General features: G+C 43.0%; 1 protein-coding gene across 2 annotated transcripts in view; it reads left to right on the forward strand.

Moving 5' to 3' along the window:
- Positions 1-267: 267 nt before the first annotated feature.
- TBC1D8 (TBC1 domain family member 8) overlaps positions 268-15,255 on the forward strand; it is a 54,552-nt gene continuing 39,564 nt past the window's right edge. Inside the window, exon 1 of one of the 2 annotated variants that reach the window (XM_060233813.1) lies at positions 268-979. In XM_060233813.1, the coding sequence (XP_060089796.1) occupies positions 850-979 (130 nt within the window). In that variant the 5' untranslated portion in view covers positions 268-849. The remainder of the gene's footprint in view (positions 980-15,255) is intronic. The other variant, XM_060233811.1, reaches the window with a different exon arrangement.

Genomic DNA, 15,255 nt, shown 5'->3' on the forward strand with positions numbered 1-15,255 from the left:
CGCTAACTTAAAAGTGCTTTTCTCCATTCTGTTGCTATTTGTTTGCATGTGTGAATATTGTGAGAAATGCATTCTAGGTGATCTGAGTTTTACATTCAGGTAAATGTGTGCTACTTTTCTACAATTATTTACTTCGTTTCCCAAATCCACAGGTTGCAGAGTCTGAAAGCCACGTCTTCTCTAACCAGGAAGCACCACCCCCTTCTCAGCCTTAGGTACGGGGTGTGGCAGCAACGTGATTACCCGGTGACAACAGGGAAGCCTCGCATTCTGCACATGCTCAGAACTACTCTTACTTCTCTACAGCATAACATTGTTTTGCTTACCCACTTGGTTTCTTTCTCCCCGTGGCGAAATTCTAGCCAAGCCTGGCCGGGGCGAGGGAGTGGTGGTCCCTGTCACGCCCGCTTTCCTGCGCTGGAGCAGGGCGGGCCCGTGGACTGGGGCGAGAGTCCAGGCGGGCTGTGCAGAGACGAAGGGGGTTTCCTTTCCCCGTCTCTTCACACTCCCTCGCAGTGACTGAAGCAGGTTTCTTTTGCTCGCTGGCGGTCGGAGACGGAACTCCTGCGCCGAAGAGTCTGAAGTGGTTCCAGGGGAAGCCGCGGGGCCAGAGCGCCGGCCGCCTCCCCTCGTCGGCTGAGGAAATCTGAGCCGCTTCTCCAGAGCAGAAGGCTCGGCACGGCACGGCAGCTCCTCCCCTGGCGGCTGAGAGCGACCCGCTCTCTCGCCCTGCTGCTGGCTGGCTGGCTGGCTGACTACACTGGGTCCAGCGGCTACTGCGTTGAGCGACCTCTGGGCGATGTGAACCTGCCAGCGGGCTGGCGGGCGAGCCGGCGGCTCGGCGGGAAGATGTGGCTGAAGCCCGAGGAGGTGTTGCTGAAGAACGCCCTCAAACTGTGGGTCACCCAGAAGAGCAGCGGCTACTTCGTGCTCCAGCGCCGGCGGGGACACGGCGACAGCGGCGGCCGCTGCTTCACGGGTACCTGGACGACTGGGAGGGCGGGCGGAGGAGGAAAGGCCGCCGACTCTAAACGGGCGGGGTTGGGCTTGTAGGGGAGCAAGGAGGGCCCTGGTGGGGGAGCCGTGGCTGAGGGATGGGCATGGGAACCCAAGCAGCGCTTTTACCCTCCACTTGGGAGTGAGAGAGAGTGGATGGAGTGCGGCCTATAATTGGACCCGGAAAGACCCTTGCCCCGCTCGTCGCCCTTAAGGAAAAGACCCGCTATCTCCCCGCCTCCCCCGGTATCCCGGCTTCATGTTTGGGGCTGAGAAAGAGGCAGCCTCTTTCGGACGAGGGAAAACCTCTTGCCTTGCTTGTGGGGCGTGAGAGGCTGTTGTGCCCCGAGGTGGGGAAAAGAGATAGAAACAAGGCTCTTTGTCCGGCCTGAGGGTAGAGGAGGCCCCTGCACGAAGAGTAGGGAACTTGAATACTCCCCCCCCCCCTTTGGGTTTGGTTGTGAACCACAAATAGAAACTGTATATGTTGTGCTTTCCCTCCGGCTGAAAAGTGGAGTGAGGAGAAGGGGGGGTGGGAATAGTTGATATCTATGCCTTGCGTTAGAAGCTCACTCAAACCAATGGTTTCCCCCCCCTTCTAAATTCTTTCTGGCATCTGATAAAAGGTTCACATTTTGTAGAAACTCCATTATTCCAAGGCAGCCTGTTTTAAAATGTCTAGGACTTCTTGTTCTGGGGACTGAGGCAGCTGATAAGGAAACGGTTTTTTTGGAAGGAGAGAGAAAATAAATGAACAAAAAGATAGGAACAACACGATTCAAAAAGTGTTGAAAGTTAAATAGGTTCTTAATACATTATAAGAAGGTAGTGAGAGGCTATATTTAAGCCAGGCTATGAAGTGAAAAACAAAAAAGTGACATTTGTAACTAGCATTGCTTTTGGGAAACTTTATATAGAACTGCATGGCTGTGAACACATTGCAGAGAAAACACTTTCAGTAGCTGTAGGTTTATAGGAATACAGTATTTGAGGTTTATAACTTGTAACAGATACAAGTAAAATATCAATACATTATTAAATACTGTTCTCATTTTTCAAATTTTATGGTTTCCAAATCTAAAAGGTATGCTGTTAAACAAAAGCACTTCTAAGGTGTTTCTTTGGGGTGTGTGTGTCCCACGTGTGAGAGGGAACTGAGTGCCAAACCAATGGTGATCAGTGTTCGAGATTAATATTAAGGGTGTTGCTGTTTGACTTGTGATGGATTTGGGATTTATGGTGTAACTATCCAGGCTAGTAGCAGAACTAAATCAGCCCTTTTTTGATAATGTAGACTTTCCTTTTAACTTAAAGGTATTTTGAAAAATAATAGTTTAAATGGCTGTCTGCGCTGGTGAGACCGGTGTTGCTTTTCTTAAGATTTCCTTCTCTTTAAACTATTGAGCAACCACAGGTGCTCCTTTATAGCCTGTCAGTGATTGCACACATATTAAGCAAAAGTGGAAAAAATATTTCTATTTGTTATGTGTCAGGTTATTACACTGCTGGGTTTAAATCAACTGTGTAATAATTAATAGCCATATACATGTAGTAAGCATGGGCAGCTGGTGCCTCCAGAAATGAAAGTTAGGTATCCCATCCAAACTATCTTTTGGTTTGCCTCAGAATCTGTCCTTGGAAGGCCCTTCCCTCAGTCATTATAGCTTTAAAAAATCTTCATGTTCTAGATGCTGGTGACAGAGAAGGGTTGTTGCTATTATGCATTGCTTATAAGCTTTCCAGTGACAGTTGGCTAGCCATTTTTGGAAACAGTGTTGGGTTTTATGGAGATGTTACTTGCCAAGGATCACAAACTGAAGACAAGGCAGAAGGGGAGACTAATCTCCAACTGGAAATCCCCTCCCCTAATCATTTCCCCTTTCACAAATTACCCATTCTGACCCAAGATTTGCTGCAGTGCCATGGTCTTGATCTGAATGTCTCCTCCGTTTCTCAGCCCTTCTCAGTTTCTGCAAACATCAGAGGTCAAAAGGAAAAACAAATTCAGTTTCACTAACAAGTAATGCACAGTTGCTTCTTTGGATGATTTTACTTGATTTACTTATGGAATTCAGTCCTGCAAAGAACAATAGTACTACCTTTCATATACCTAAAAGAGATAAATTAATGGAATGTAGATCTATCAGCACTATTACTAATAAATAAATGGAACCTCCATGTTCAGAGGGCATTATACTTCTGAATACTAGATACTGTGGACAAACAGGGAAGGGCACCAGCAGTTTTCATATTTTATTTGGCCGAGATCCTCTTTTCTCCTTTAAAATTCACTTTTGCCTGCAGTCCAGTTCCCCATTTCAATTGCTCAGTTCTTGATTCTTCCGTCTTGATTCTTCTGGAGAGCCAGTATGGTGTAGTGGTTAAGTGTGCGGACTCTTATCTGGGAGAACCGGGTTTGATTCCCCACTCCTCCACTTGAACCTGCTGGAATGGCCTTGGGTCAACCATAGCTCTGGCAGAGGTTGTCCTTGAAAGGGCAGCTGCAGTGAGAGCCCTCTCCAGCCCCACCCACCTCACAGGGTGTCTGTTGTGGGGGAGGAAGGTAAAGGAGATTGTGAGCCACTCTGAGACTCTTTGGAGTGGAGGGCGGGATATAAATCCAATATCATCATCATCTTCTTCCAAAATAAACAAATCTTCATTTATTTGGAGTGATTTTAGAATCACTTGCCAGGTGGAGCTCTCATTCATTGTTCTCTCATGCAGACAGCCCAAAACCAAACACCTTTGTGTTTCCAGGTCTTGTGATGGATGGGAGAGCAAAGGCACAGAATTTAGAAGGAACAGTTGCTTACCAATATGCAACCATTTGCCAATGCATTCTAATCTTCCTGTCTCCACCACTGTTATGAAATAGATGTTGTTCAGACACAACTTTATGAGTTGATGTATGTTGTACTGCTTGCGTGGATCAAAGTACTCCATCAACATAGTTAATATTTTCTAACACTGGGTCACCAGAGCTTGATGTAAATTTATGGGTAGAACTTTTTCCATGTTGCTGTGCTAAGGGTATTATTGTCCTTAGTAGAACCGTCTACATTGGTGCACTGGAGACATCCCATTTAAGGGGTATGCAGCATGGACTGGTCTAGTTTATCAACCTGATATGGTTACATGTGTCTTCATAACTTTTGTGACAAGTTTTTAGCGTTCGCCTGTTGAAGTGAATGTGAAAAGATTACACAAAAATGCCACAGTTAGACTCTCAGGTGATTGCGAAGTGAATATTGTGTCCTGTATGATTTTATTAAGGGTTCATTGTTATGACAAGGAGCTTAGAAAGTTCAGCCACATATAAAGCTGTCATGTATTGAATCAGACCTTTGGTCTTTCAAGGTCAATATTGTCTATTCAGATTGGCAGTGGATGTCCAGGATGTCAGGTCAAGGTCTTTCATATCACTTACTACCTGATCCTTTTAAATTGATTGAACCTTGGACCTTCTGCATTTCAAGATGTTCTTCCACTGCCCTGTAGTCCCTCCCCAAACCAGATAACTATATGATGTAGTCCATACATTACTTGGTTCAAAATTTGTCCTGCAAATTAAAATTAATCTAAATTAAGCCAAAATATGAGGGAGGATAATTTGAGAAATTACAATGGAAAAAGCACAGTCAGATAGTAATCTTAAAGCTTTCTAAAGTTTGTGATGTTAAACAACAAATTGCATCAGGTCTTCTGAAGCCTTTATTTTTCTGTTGGAGTGAATGTGAAAAGATTATACAGAAATCATAGTTTAAAAGTTTGTTTTATATTCTTGCAGTAGTTACCTTTAACATATAAGCAATATTGAATACATTTGCTGTAGTTTATTTTTAATTTTCTGGTTAAGAAGCTGATTCTTGGGTACCTACACATGTTGATTTTATGGCTGTCCAGAGTTTTCTGCTGCACTAGTGTACCATGATTGTGGTAAAGTACTGTATTGCCTATTAAAATATTTGTGCTGAATTTGTACTTTTATCATGCCAGAGCATTAGAGCTGTACGCTCTGATAAAAAGGTAAGGTAGTCCCCTGTGTAGGCATCAGTCATTTCCGACTCTGGGGTGACGTCGCATCATGACGTTTTCATGGCAGACTTTTTATGGTGTGGTTTGCCATTGCCTTCCCCAGTCATTTACACTTCCCTCCCAGCAAGCTGGGTACTCATTTTACCGACTTTGGAAGGATGGAAGACTGAGTCAGCCTTGAGACGGCTACCTGAACCCAGCTTCTGATGGGATCGAACTCAGGTTGTGAGCAGAGCTTGGACTGCAATACTGCAGTTTACCACTCTGTGCCACGGGGCTGATAACTTTGTTTTATTTCAGTGGAGAAATAAAGTATGTACTTAATCCCTGCCATTTTATAAATGTTAATAATTTTAGTTGGATCATGCCCTTGGTTTTTACTTTTGGAACTTGGAACTCAGGCAGAAAAACATTCATGAGCAATTTGCATGGGATTATTGTTTCAATTAAAAAGGTGTTGCCTTCATACTTTAGGTCATTAGTGTATGCTGTGGTTTTGATATCATGTCACTTGATTTGCTATTGAACCAGTGAGACTGAAGAGATGCATGAACTAGATTCTGTACATTTAACTGTTCATATGTGCCAAAGCAGGTAAAGCTAAAAGATAGCAGAGTCAGAAACTTGTTGGGTTAATTTTGAGACCTAAAAATAGTTTGCTTCTACAGCTGCTAGAGTTGGTCTTGACCAATAGCATCTTATAGATGACGTTCCAAATTAAGACTGTAATGCTGAGCCCTTATGAAGTGTGCACTTGAAAAATGGTTTCTCTAGTGCTAAGAACACAGTGTCCTTTAAATACAGAAACTAAATAAAGGCTGAGTTAGGACAATACTCACAGGCTTTAGATGCCTCCCTTCATACTGCCTTGTTTTTATTTATTTGCAGTCTGATAGAAAACATAAACTAGTTAAATGCAAAACAATGGAATTTTTGTGACATTTGAATGAGCTTGTCCAACAAAATAAACTTTAAGTAATCTATGTAAGACTCTAAAAGCATAAGAGAAGCCATTCTGGATCAGACCAATGATCCATCTGGCCCAACACTCTTGTTTAACCCAGTGGCTAAAACGCAGGTGCCTTCCAGTAGAATTTATATCCAGGAATCACTGTAGCCAACTGATTATCCTCATCTCACCAAGTTTTTGAAATGCCCACAGTGTCTATGTTCTCCTCTGACACTAAGCGTCCAGCTCCCCCATTTTAGCTCAGAGATGTCTAGCATTTGTATTATATTGGAACTTTAGTTTGACTTCTAGCACTCAGCAGAAAACCATTCATAAGGAATTTTCATGGGATCATTGTTTCAATGAAAAATGTGTTGTCTTCACACTTTAGGTCTTTAGTGTATGCTTTGGTTTTGATACCATGGCACGGGGTTTACTACTGAACCAGTGAGGGTGGTCCGTACACATCTATAATTTCCCAGACATGTTAGGTCTGCAACCTTCCTCCTGTGGCCTTTACCTTGTTTGTCAGTCAGAATTGTTTGTCACCCTCTCAGTGGCCAGTCTTAATCCATTTCCCTCTAAAACGGTAACAGCTACCCTTTCGTCTCTTACAGATTAGCCATCCTGAACAAGAGACATTACATCTCCTGTTGGCTCCCCGCCCCCCAAATTTAGTTTAAAAACGAAAGAGTCTGATGTTCACACTGAAATGAGAAGCTTAATGCTGTGATTAAAGAATGTAGAACAGGGTTCCTAAATAATTAAGCCGTCAGACTGAAGAAAGAATTGAAACGTCATCAAAATCTAGAGAGACGTCTTTTTAAGAAAGCGGCTGTGTTGAAGCTACACTCCTCAGGAGCACCCACCTTGTGAATTTCAGTTGCACTGTTTCCAAGTTTGGATTTATATCTTTTCATCTGGTGTCAGGAAACTGAGAGACACCTAAGTGTTTGTGTACTCAATGTCTGTATGCTTATAAGTGTTTCAGGATTTGCACCAGCAGTGTGTCAAAGCTAATAGGCACTTAAGTAGTCACCGGTGGAGACGAACTGAATACACCTGTGAAGTCAGCCCCCAAGTGAATAGATTGTTTAGATCTAGCCTTGACAGGTTAGAATTTAGAGTCAAGGCTAGATGACAGCTTTTAAATTAGATCTTGTCAGCAATTGGCTGACCAGTCAGCCAGCCTAGATAAAATCAGGCCAGATGCCCACAAAAGGAGGAGGTTCTACTTTTCCATGCCAGAAGCCAGGAGTCTTCTCCAGGAGATCTAGGAGAAGGTAACAACACAACCAGGTGAATGAGGATGGGACTTTGGAAGATGTCTCTCTGGTGTTGTGGGCCCGACAGCAGAAAAGCGTCAGTATTAGACTGAGGAATTAGCCAACTACTACACAGTTCAGTGTAGGGAGATAGGCAAATTGCCTTGAGGTTTTGTTTAAGTGTTCCTTTGTGCACAGTATGTTTATTAGTTTTTATCATCCCATTTTGTGTTTCCCCTTCCATTTTATCTTGTTAATAAAGTTTATATATTTTTCCGTGTTTGCCTTTTACTTGGTGGACGTGGGACCTGGTAACACCCTGACCAAAAGGAACCTATGTAACATTTTATTAAGTTTATTATTATAAATCAGCAGCGGGGCATTTTAATAACAATAATAACAGCTGCTGTGAGAGGGTTCCCCCTCTTGTGTGTGTCTTGACATCTGGAGATGGGTTTTTTTGGCCCCTTGGGATTTTATGTTACTTTAAAAGGCTGTAGCACCGCTGGCCTCTATCATTGCATTTTTTATTATGTGTTGTACACAATCCTTATAATATATTTTTGCAAACTAAAATACGGTGTAATACTTGGTGGCTTTGATCAGTTGACTGTGATATGGGCAGCACTTCTGAGAAGGCTACCTTGGAGGTCCTGGCTTTGAGTTTCCCACCTAGCAGCCTAATTTTTCCTTCATACAGCTACATTTCCCTACTTTATTGGCGCCAACATGTACGACGACCACTGACTCCTCCCCAGCACTGGCTGACTCTGCCAGCCTATCTAGACCACGCATAATGTCTGCTAGCTTTGCATCACACAAGCAAGTCACCATGCAGGTTTAATCCCCTAATCTCCAGGAGTTTTTCAAGATGGATCTGTCCATCCTTACCCCCTGTTGGCCAGGGTGGGACTTGCCAACTCTAAGCTGGGCAGAAGATAAGCCAGCACAGAGAGGGGTACTTAGCCTTCCCCCCTTTCCTGTCCTTTGGTCCCCACCATTTACTCATATCGAGCAGCTGCCTATTATTGGAGAGAAATTTATAGACTTTATTTAATTTCCTGTAACCAGTACTTTGATAATTGATTAGAAAAGATGAAATGATTTTGATAAAGCAATATTTCCAGTATGTCATTATTCAGACAGCTTTACAAATCTGTAGCTGAATAGTGGCTAAGTTCTAATTAGGAGAAAGTGAAATTTACAAAAAATGGTGGTGGTAGGGAGGACAATAATGGTTTCTAACAGAAGTGCTCTGAGGAATGTGTATGCTGTATTGAAGTTAGTAGTTCAAATTGGTTTAAGTCCATGCTCTTGACTTTCTGTAGTAGACTGTCATAAAAGGAAAGGTAAGTGTGCTGGGCAGGAAAATTCTAATTTTCTCATGTATTCTTGTTTGAAATAATAGTGGCCAGGCCCTGCCACTTGAAGTAGCAGTAGAAGAAAAAAGAATTAGAAATGGCTGTTAGGCAGGGGACAGTGATGTCATTTACAGGGAAGACCCAGAAGTGATGTCAGTTCCTTCCAGGAATTTCCAGAAATGGCTGTTAGGCAGGTGGCAGTGATGTCATTTACAGGGAAGACACAGAAGTTATGTCAGTTCCTTCTAGGAATTTCCAGAAGCACTATGGTTTACCAGAAAGTTTCTACTGATTCCTGAAGAGGCTGTCACTTCCAGGTTTCCCCCAGAAGTGGCATCACTGCTGGCTGCCCCTTATGCCCCCTGTTTGTTCTCCCACTGGTTGCCTGGCAACTCTGTTTGTAATATTGGTTAAGTTGTGAATTAGTGATCCATCCAAGACCATCCAGTGAGCCACTAGGTCTGGAAAGGTTGAAGACCATTGCTGTGGAACACAGATAGCAACCTGTAGCACGCACAGTGTTCATATGCATGCATAGGCAGCAGGAGGTTGTGGCATATGTTTATTGGAGTGGAATGGCCTGCAACCTGATGGTGACATGGTGTTAGTCAGACTTTCTCTCTCACTTGTTTCTCCTGTACCAGGGGTGGCCAAACTTGCTTAGCATAGGAGCTACATAGAATAAACATCAGATGTTTGAGAGCCACAAGACAGGATGGAAGGAAGGAATGTGCATACTTTGGGGAGAGGTGGAAAGGAAGAACTTTAAATGCATTCTCCAAGCCGCTGGCTGGCTTGGCTTGTAGAAGTAATTTAGAGATAAATGCTTTCTCCAAGCCGGCTGACAGGGCAGTGAAGGCTTCAAGAGCCACAATATATGTGAAAGAGCCACATGTAGCTCCCGAGCCACAGTTTGGCCACCTCTGTCCTGTCCTGTATTGCACACAGGCTCAACAAAATGTTGACTCCCTGGGCGACTCAAGTTATTGAAGGCTCAGTAGAGCAATGTCCATTTTAACTATTGCTCACTCTGTTCTTTACCATTCTATATCCTGAAAAATGGGACTGGGAAGTCTTATTGCCTGATTCAGTGAATCAAAACTGATTTTCACTTGGGTGTTTGGTGAATTCTAGGATATTTGTGGGATCTCTTAGGTAGCATATATTATAGACTTCACTCTGTAATTTTCATTTTTCCCTCCTACGATGAGGCATCTGATACTGTATACTTAAAAAATAAAATTGCTTGATAGTATTTCAGTGCAAACAAAAAAAGGCAAAAGTGTGTTCAGTTCTACCATCAGATAAGAAGTTTCATTGCACTAGTGATAGGGAAGCCATGGTACAAGTTTTGTTGCTAAAAATGGACTGTTATATTCTCTGTTAGCAATGCAGTAGTACATAGTGTGTTGTCTAGGGTTTGAATTTCAGCTATGTGGGGTTCCACTGCAGTTTCCCCCAACAGAATGCATTTAGCACAATTGAGCAAGCAGTGGAAATAGTGGTTTGAACAGTTTGTCTCTTGCACGTAAGTCTTTAAGTGTTTTCTTGTATTAAATCGGATTTTAGAGGTGAGACTGTCTGCTTGTAATGTTTCAGCATGTCTAATAAATGGGATTTACTAAGATTTTTCCTAAACATTAGGGTTTTATTTTCAGTGCTTTAACTGTGCTCCCATGGCACTCTGTATTTATTTATTTTATTTAAAGCATTTATTATTATATCTTCCTGAAGGCAGCCTACAAACATATATAAACATCAAATAAAATATTAAAAATATAATCATAATCTTAAAAACTGCTTCTAAAGTTAATCCAACACAGTCCTAAATAAAGCTATCTTCAACTGCCTCCTAAAGATCAAAAGTGAGAGGGCCAGATACACCAGCCTGGGCAGGCTGCTCCTGGGAAAGCCACCACCAAAAAGGCCCTCTCTGGCATACCTACGAGTTGAGCTCTTTTGATTGATGGGACAGTCAGGAAGGCCTCCCCCTGTGACCTTAATCCCAAGGCTGGAAGAAAGGGAGAAGATGGTCCATCACGTACCCAGTTGCAAGCAATGTGGTACACATTATTATAGTGTTAGCAGCACTGAATGTTTTAGGATCCATGTTTCTGCCTCAAACTTTGTTGCAAGAGTAGCAATGGATGTTATTATAAAGCGGAGCATTTAAAAAAAAGCTAAAGTAAAGGTAGTCCCCTCTGCAAGCACTAGTCGTTTCTTACTCTGGGGTGATATCGCATCATGACGTTTTCATGGCAGACTTTTTACAGGCTGATTTGCCATTGCCTTCCCCAGTCGTCTACACTTTCCGCCCAGCAAGCTGGGTACTCATTTTACGAACCTCGGAAGGATGGAAGGCTGAGTCAACCTTGAGCCGGCTACTTGAACCCAGCTTCCATCGGGATTGAACTCAGGTCATGAGCAGAGCTTGGACTGCAATACTATAGTCTACCACTCTGTGCCATGGGGCTCCTGAGCATTTTTAAATATGGTTATTAAAAATGTGGCTGAGTGTTCAGTGTACACCTATGATGGCACTGTGAACAACTTATTTTGTACATTTTTATTTCATCCTTCATCCAGGGAGCTCACAGCAGCATACTTTGGCCTCACTTCTGTCATTCTACCCTCACAGCAACTCTATGAGGTAGTTTAGGCTGAGAGAGTGGCCGTCTCCAGTAGGGGTCAGTCACCAGAAGTTGCCATGACTTCCAGATGCGCGCGCACACATAATACAAAAATACAAACACCCCCCCCCCCCCCCCATGTTTGGCTGTGTATGTGTTCCCTTCCCATCCTCCCCCCCACTGGTATAACTTTCCAGTACTGCAGGTAAAACATAAACAGATCTAATCCAGGAATTATGTACCATATCAGGTTACACACGTATCCCTGTAAAGTCAAAGCAGCCTTTGGACTTATGAAACTGGAAAATAGTCCTCAGTCTCCTTCTGATTTTTGTTTGGAATGTTTTGAAAGCACACATTTTGAATTGGAAAGAAAGCAGCTATATTGCACCAATTTAATAGGTTTAAATTGGAGTTACTCTCTATAGAATTACTCTATTAGAGGGCTAGTCCTATTCAGACATCTTTCTATGCGACTGTAACATCTCAGTGTTTCTGATGGGATGCAGGGTCAATTTTTTTTAAAGGCCATATGTCAAAATAATGCCCCACATGTAAAACATGGCACATTCAAAACAAAGTACTGGGAGAAATGGCAAATATGCTGGGCTGGGTTCTATGTAGTGCCAGTATAAGAAGCTGCAGAAATGCTTTCCACTTCAAGAGCCAAACACTTCTGACTCTTGAAAAGGCAGTGGCAAGAAGACTTGCATAAATATGGCACACAACATATAAGTGGCTGGCTGCACTGAAGATGGAAATGTAAGCAAAATCATCTTTTTCCTACTCATCCGTCAGCAGACCTCATAAAGGGCACTTCCTGACAGCTTTTTATATTGTTGCTATATAATGCAGCACACTTAAATTTAGGTTTTTCTAAATCTTTTTTAAAGCTTCCTTTACACTCAGTTGCAGCTTCAAGTCTTATGTGTGTTAAGTGAATGTGATAGAAAAGTCCATCCAAAGTGGGGGGAAAATGAGGAACTGGATGATAACATCAGTCGTTTAGGAGAAGAGAGTAATTAAATATGAGAAGAAACAAAGAAGTGTACTTACGTGACATGGTTTGGTGGATTCACTTTTGATTTTTGTACGCAAGTCATAAGGTTATATAGGACAAGTTCCTCATTGATTGTACCCACACTGCATGTTGTTTGGCGGTGGCTATCTGGCACAATATCTAACATTATAGGATTGTATAATATGTTGAGAAGGAATAAAGAACACTTGTTTTGATTAGTGCTTTTGATACCTATTTTATCAGTAAATAGTTGGTTCGTTATATTATTTATATTATGTTCTTTTTTTTGAAGGATAGTATTCATCCTTCTGCCAGAGTGGATTTTACTTTTCCTCCCTAGGCTAGTACTAGGTATTTCATATTTGTATACCTTACACCTTTATCTTTGGCTAAAGTCTTCCAGGCACTTGCTTGGAAATAATTCCAGTTGAGACTAAAGTCTTCTCTAGTGCTGTTTCTTGAACGATATCACTGAACCAGAAGTAGCAGAATATGACACTGAAAGAGGTGCCCTGGTTCATGGAGTTCTGTGGAATGCTGTTTTTCAGCTATGTTGACATTGTGAAATTTTTTGCTGTATGAACATATGGCTTGAGTGGATGTGTTATTGCTGAATCATAGCAGAAATGTTGTTGTAAACACGCTACAATGCAGCTTACTCTTGAACATATAAAAAGAAAATTACAGCATTATCCTTTGTCATTAATTTGATGAATCTGCAATACTGTATTGACTGTTCTTTCTCAAGAGCCAGTCTTGATGAGAATTCAATGCCTTCAACAAGAGTAAAAATAGGAAACTGAGGTCTAAGGGTCCTGACTTCAGTACAACATGGATTTCAGATCTTTATCAAACTTTGACTAACACTGCAACCTGTCTAAAACAGGGGTGACCAAAATTGCATAATGTAAGAGCCACATAGAATAAATGTCAGATGTTTGAGAGCTGCAAGACACAAACATCAGATATTTGAGAGAGGGAGGGTGGAAAGAAAGCAAATGGCAGGAGGGGGAGGGAGAAAGGGAGGGAGATGTATAAAGAAAGCAAATTTAACTTTATATACATTCTCCAAGCTACTGGCTGGCTTGGTTTGGAAAAGTGATTTAAAGAGGTCAGTGCGTTCTCCAAGCCAGCCGATGGGGCAGTGGGGGCTTCAAGAGCCATACAATATGTGTGAAAGAGCAACATGTGGCTCCTGGGCTGCCGTTTGGCCACCCTTGGTCTAAAACAGAGGTTCCCAAACTTATTTGGCCTAACGCCACCTTTTCAGAAAAAAAATTACTCAGTGCCTCCCTGGAATTCGACTTTCAAGAATTGGACTAAAAGATGCAGTGACATATTTGTACATAGGATAAACAAGGATGTTGTAAACAAGACACTTTGAAGCTTGAAATTCTAAAATTCTTTTATAAAATCAACCACAGTAACATTTGCATACACAGAGATTTTTTGAAATTTCTTTATAATTATTATCCCACCCTCCTTGCAAGTGGGCTCAGAGCAAGTAACAACAAATGAAATACAGTATACAATGCATCACTTCCATCATACAGAACAATGCAACAAAACCAATGAAGATAAAATATGCATGTAGCAGTAACAAGGAAAAGCAACAGGCAGTCTGAGTTCAATTCACCAATTAGTTCTGGCTTGCAAACCGTTGTGGTCAGTTAAGTCCTATTTCTCAGTCTTGTGAATGCACTTCTCTTTCAAATAGATTCAGTTCCAACAAACTGGCAGCCCTGAAGTCTTCAACCTGAAAGATATTCACACAGAAAATTAAGATAAAGGATAATATTAAAATAAAAATAGGGTATAATGGAGAATTGATCCATGGGTATCTGGGACTCTGGGAGGGCTGTTTTTTGAGGTAGAGGCACCAAATGTTCAGCTTAGCATCCAGTGCCGCTACTCAAAACACCAAGTCTCAAAACAGTTGGACCAGGGGGTCCATTTCTATGAGGCCCCAAAGAAGGATCCCCTATCCTTCATTGTTTCAAATGGAAGGGAGGCGTTTAAACAATGTGCAGTCCCTTTAAATGTGATTGCCAGAACTCCCTTCAGTGTTCAATTGTGCTTGTCACAGCCTTGCTCCTGGCTCCACCCCAAGGTTTCCTGGCTCTACCCCCAAAATCTCCAGATATTTATTGAGTCAGACTTGGGAACTCTACCCCCACATGAATAGTTGGGGAAAAGCCACCTTTGCAATTTCTTTAATTTTGAAATCATTACTTATCATCAGCAGTACAGAGATTAGAGTAGTATTTGAAGCAGCAGCTGTTTATCTCAGTCAGCTCCGTGGGAAGTAAGGTCAGAGCATGGGAAACATGAAGTAATGCAGGGGTCCCCAACCCCCGGGCCGGGGACTGGTAACGGGCCACAGCCTATTTGAAACGGGCCATGCAGCCTCACCCCCCCCCCCGCAGCCTCACCACCGCTGCCCCCCCGCAGCACCTCCTCTTTCCCCCCATTTTCACCATTTTAAGGCTGGGAAGAGAAGGAGGCAAGATGTTTGATGGGGGGGGAGGTCAGCTGATCAGGGGGGGGTCAGCCTGGGAGGTCCTTCATGGCCCCTTCCCAGGCCTTAAAATGGTGAAAACGGGGGTGGGGAGAGGAGACGGTGGTGATACTGTGGAGGGGGCAGCAAAGGAGGCAAGAGGAAATGGGGGAGGAGGCAGTGAGGCTGCATGGGGGCGGCAAAAGAGGGAGAAGGAAACGGGGGGAGGAAAATAGGGGGGAGCAGGTGGCGAGGCTGCGGGGAAGTCGGAGGAGGAAACGGGAGGGGAGAAAAATGGGAGGAGGAGGCTACGAGACTGTGGGGGAGCTGTGAGGCTGCATGGGGAGCAAAGGAGGGAGGAGAAAACACCGTGTGGGGGTGGGGGAAACTGAATTGCAGGTCGGTCCTGGGGCTAGTCCCCAGGGCCAAAAAGGTTTGGGACCACTGAAGTAATGAAGCAGGCAGCCAGCAGTGGGCTCCTGGCTTCAGGCAATTCAG

This window comes from Heteronotia binoei, chromosome 3 (genome assembly GCF_032191835.1).
Source record: "Heteronotia binoei isolate CCM8104 ecotype False Entrance Well chromosome 3, APGP_CSIRO_Hbin_v1, whole genome shotgun sequence".
Classification (NCBI taxonomy): Eukaryota; Metazoa; Chordata; class Lepidosauria; order Squamata; family Gekkonidae; genus Heteronotia; species Heteronotia binoei.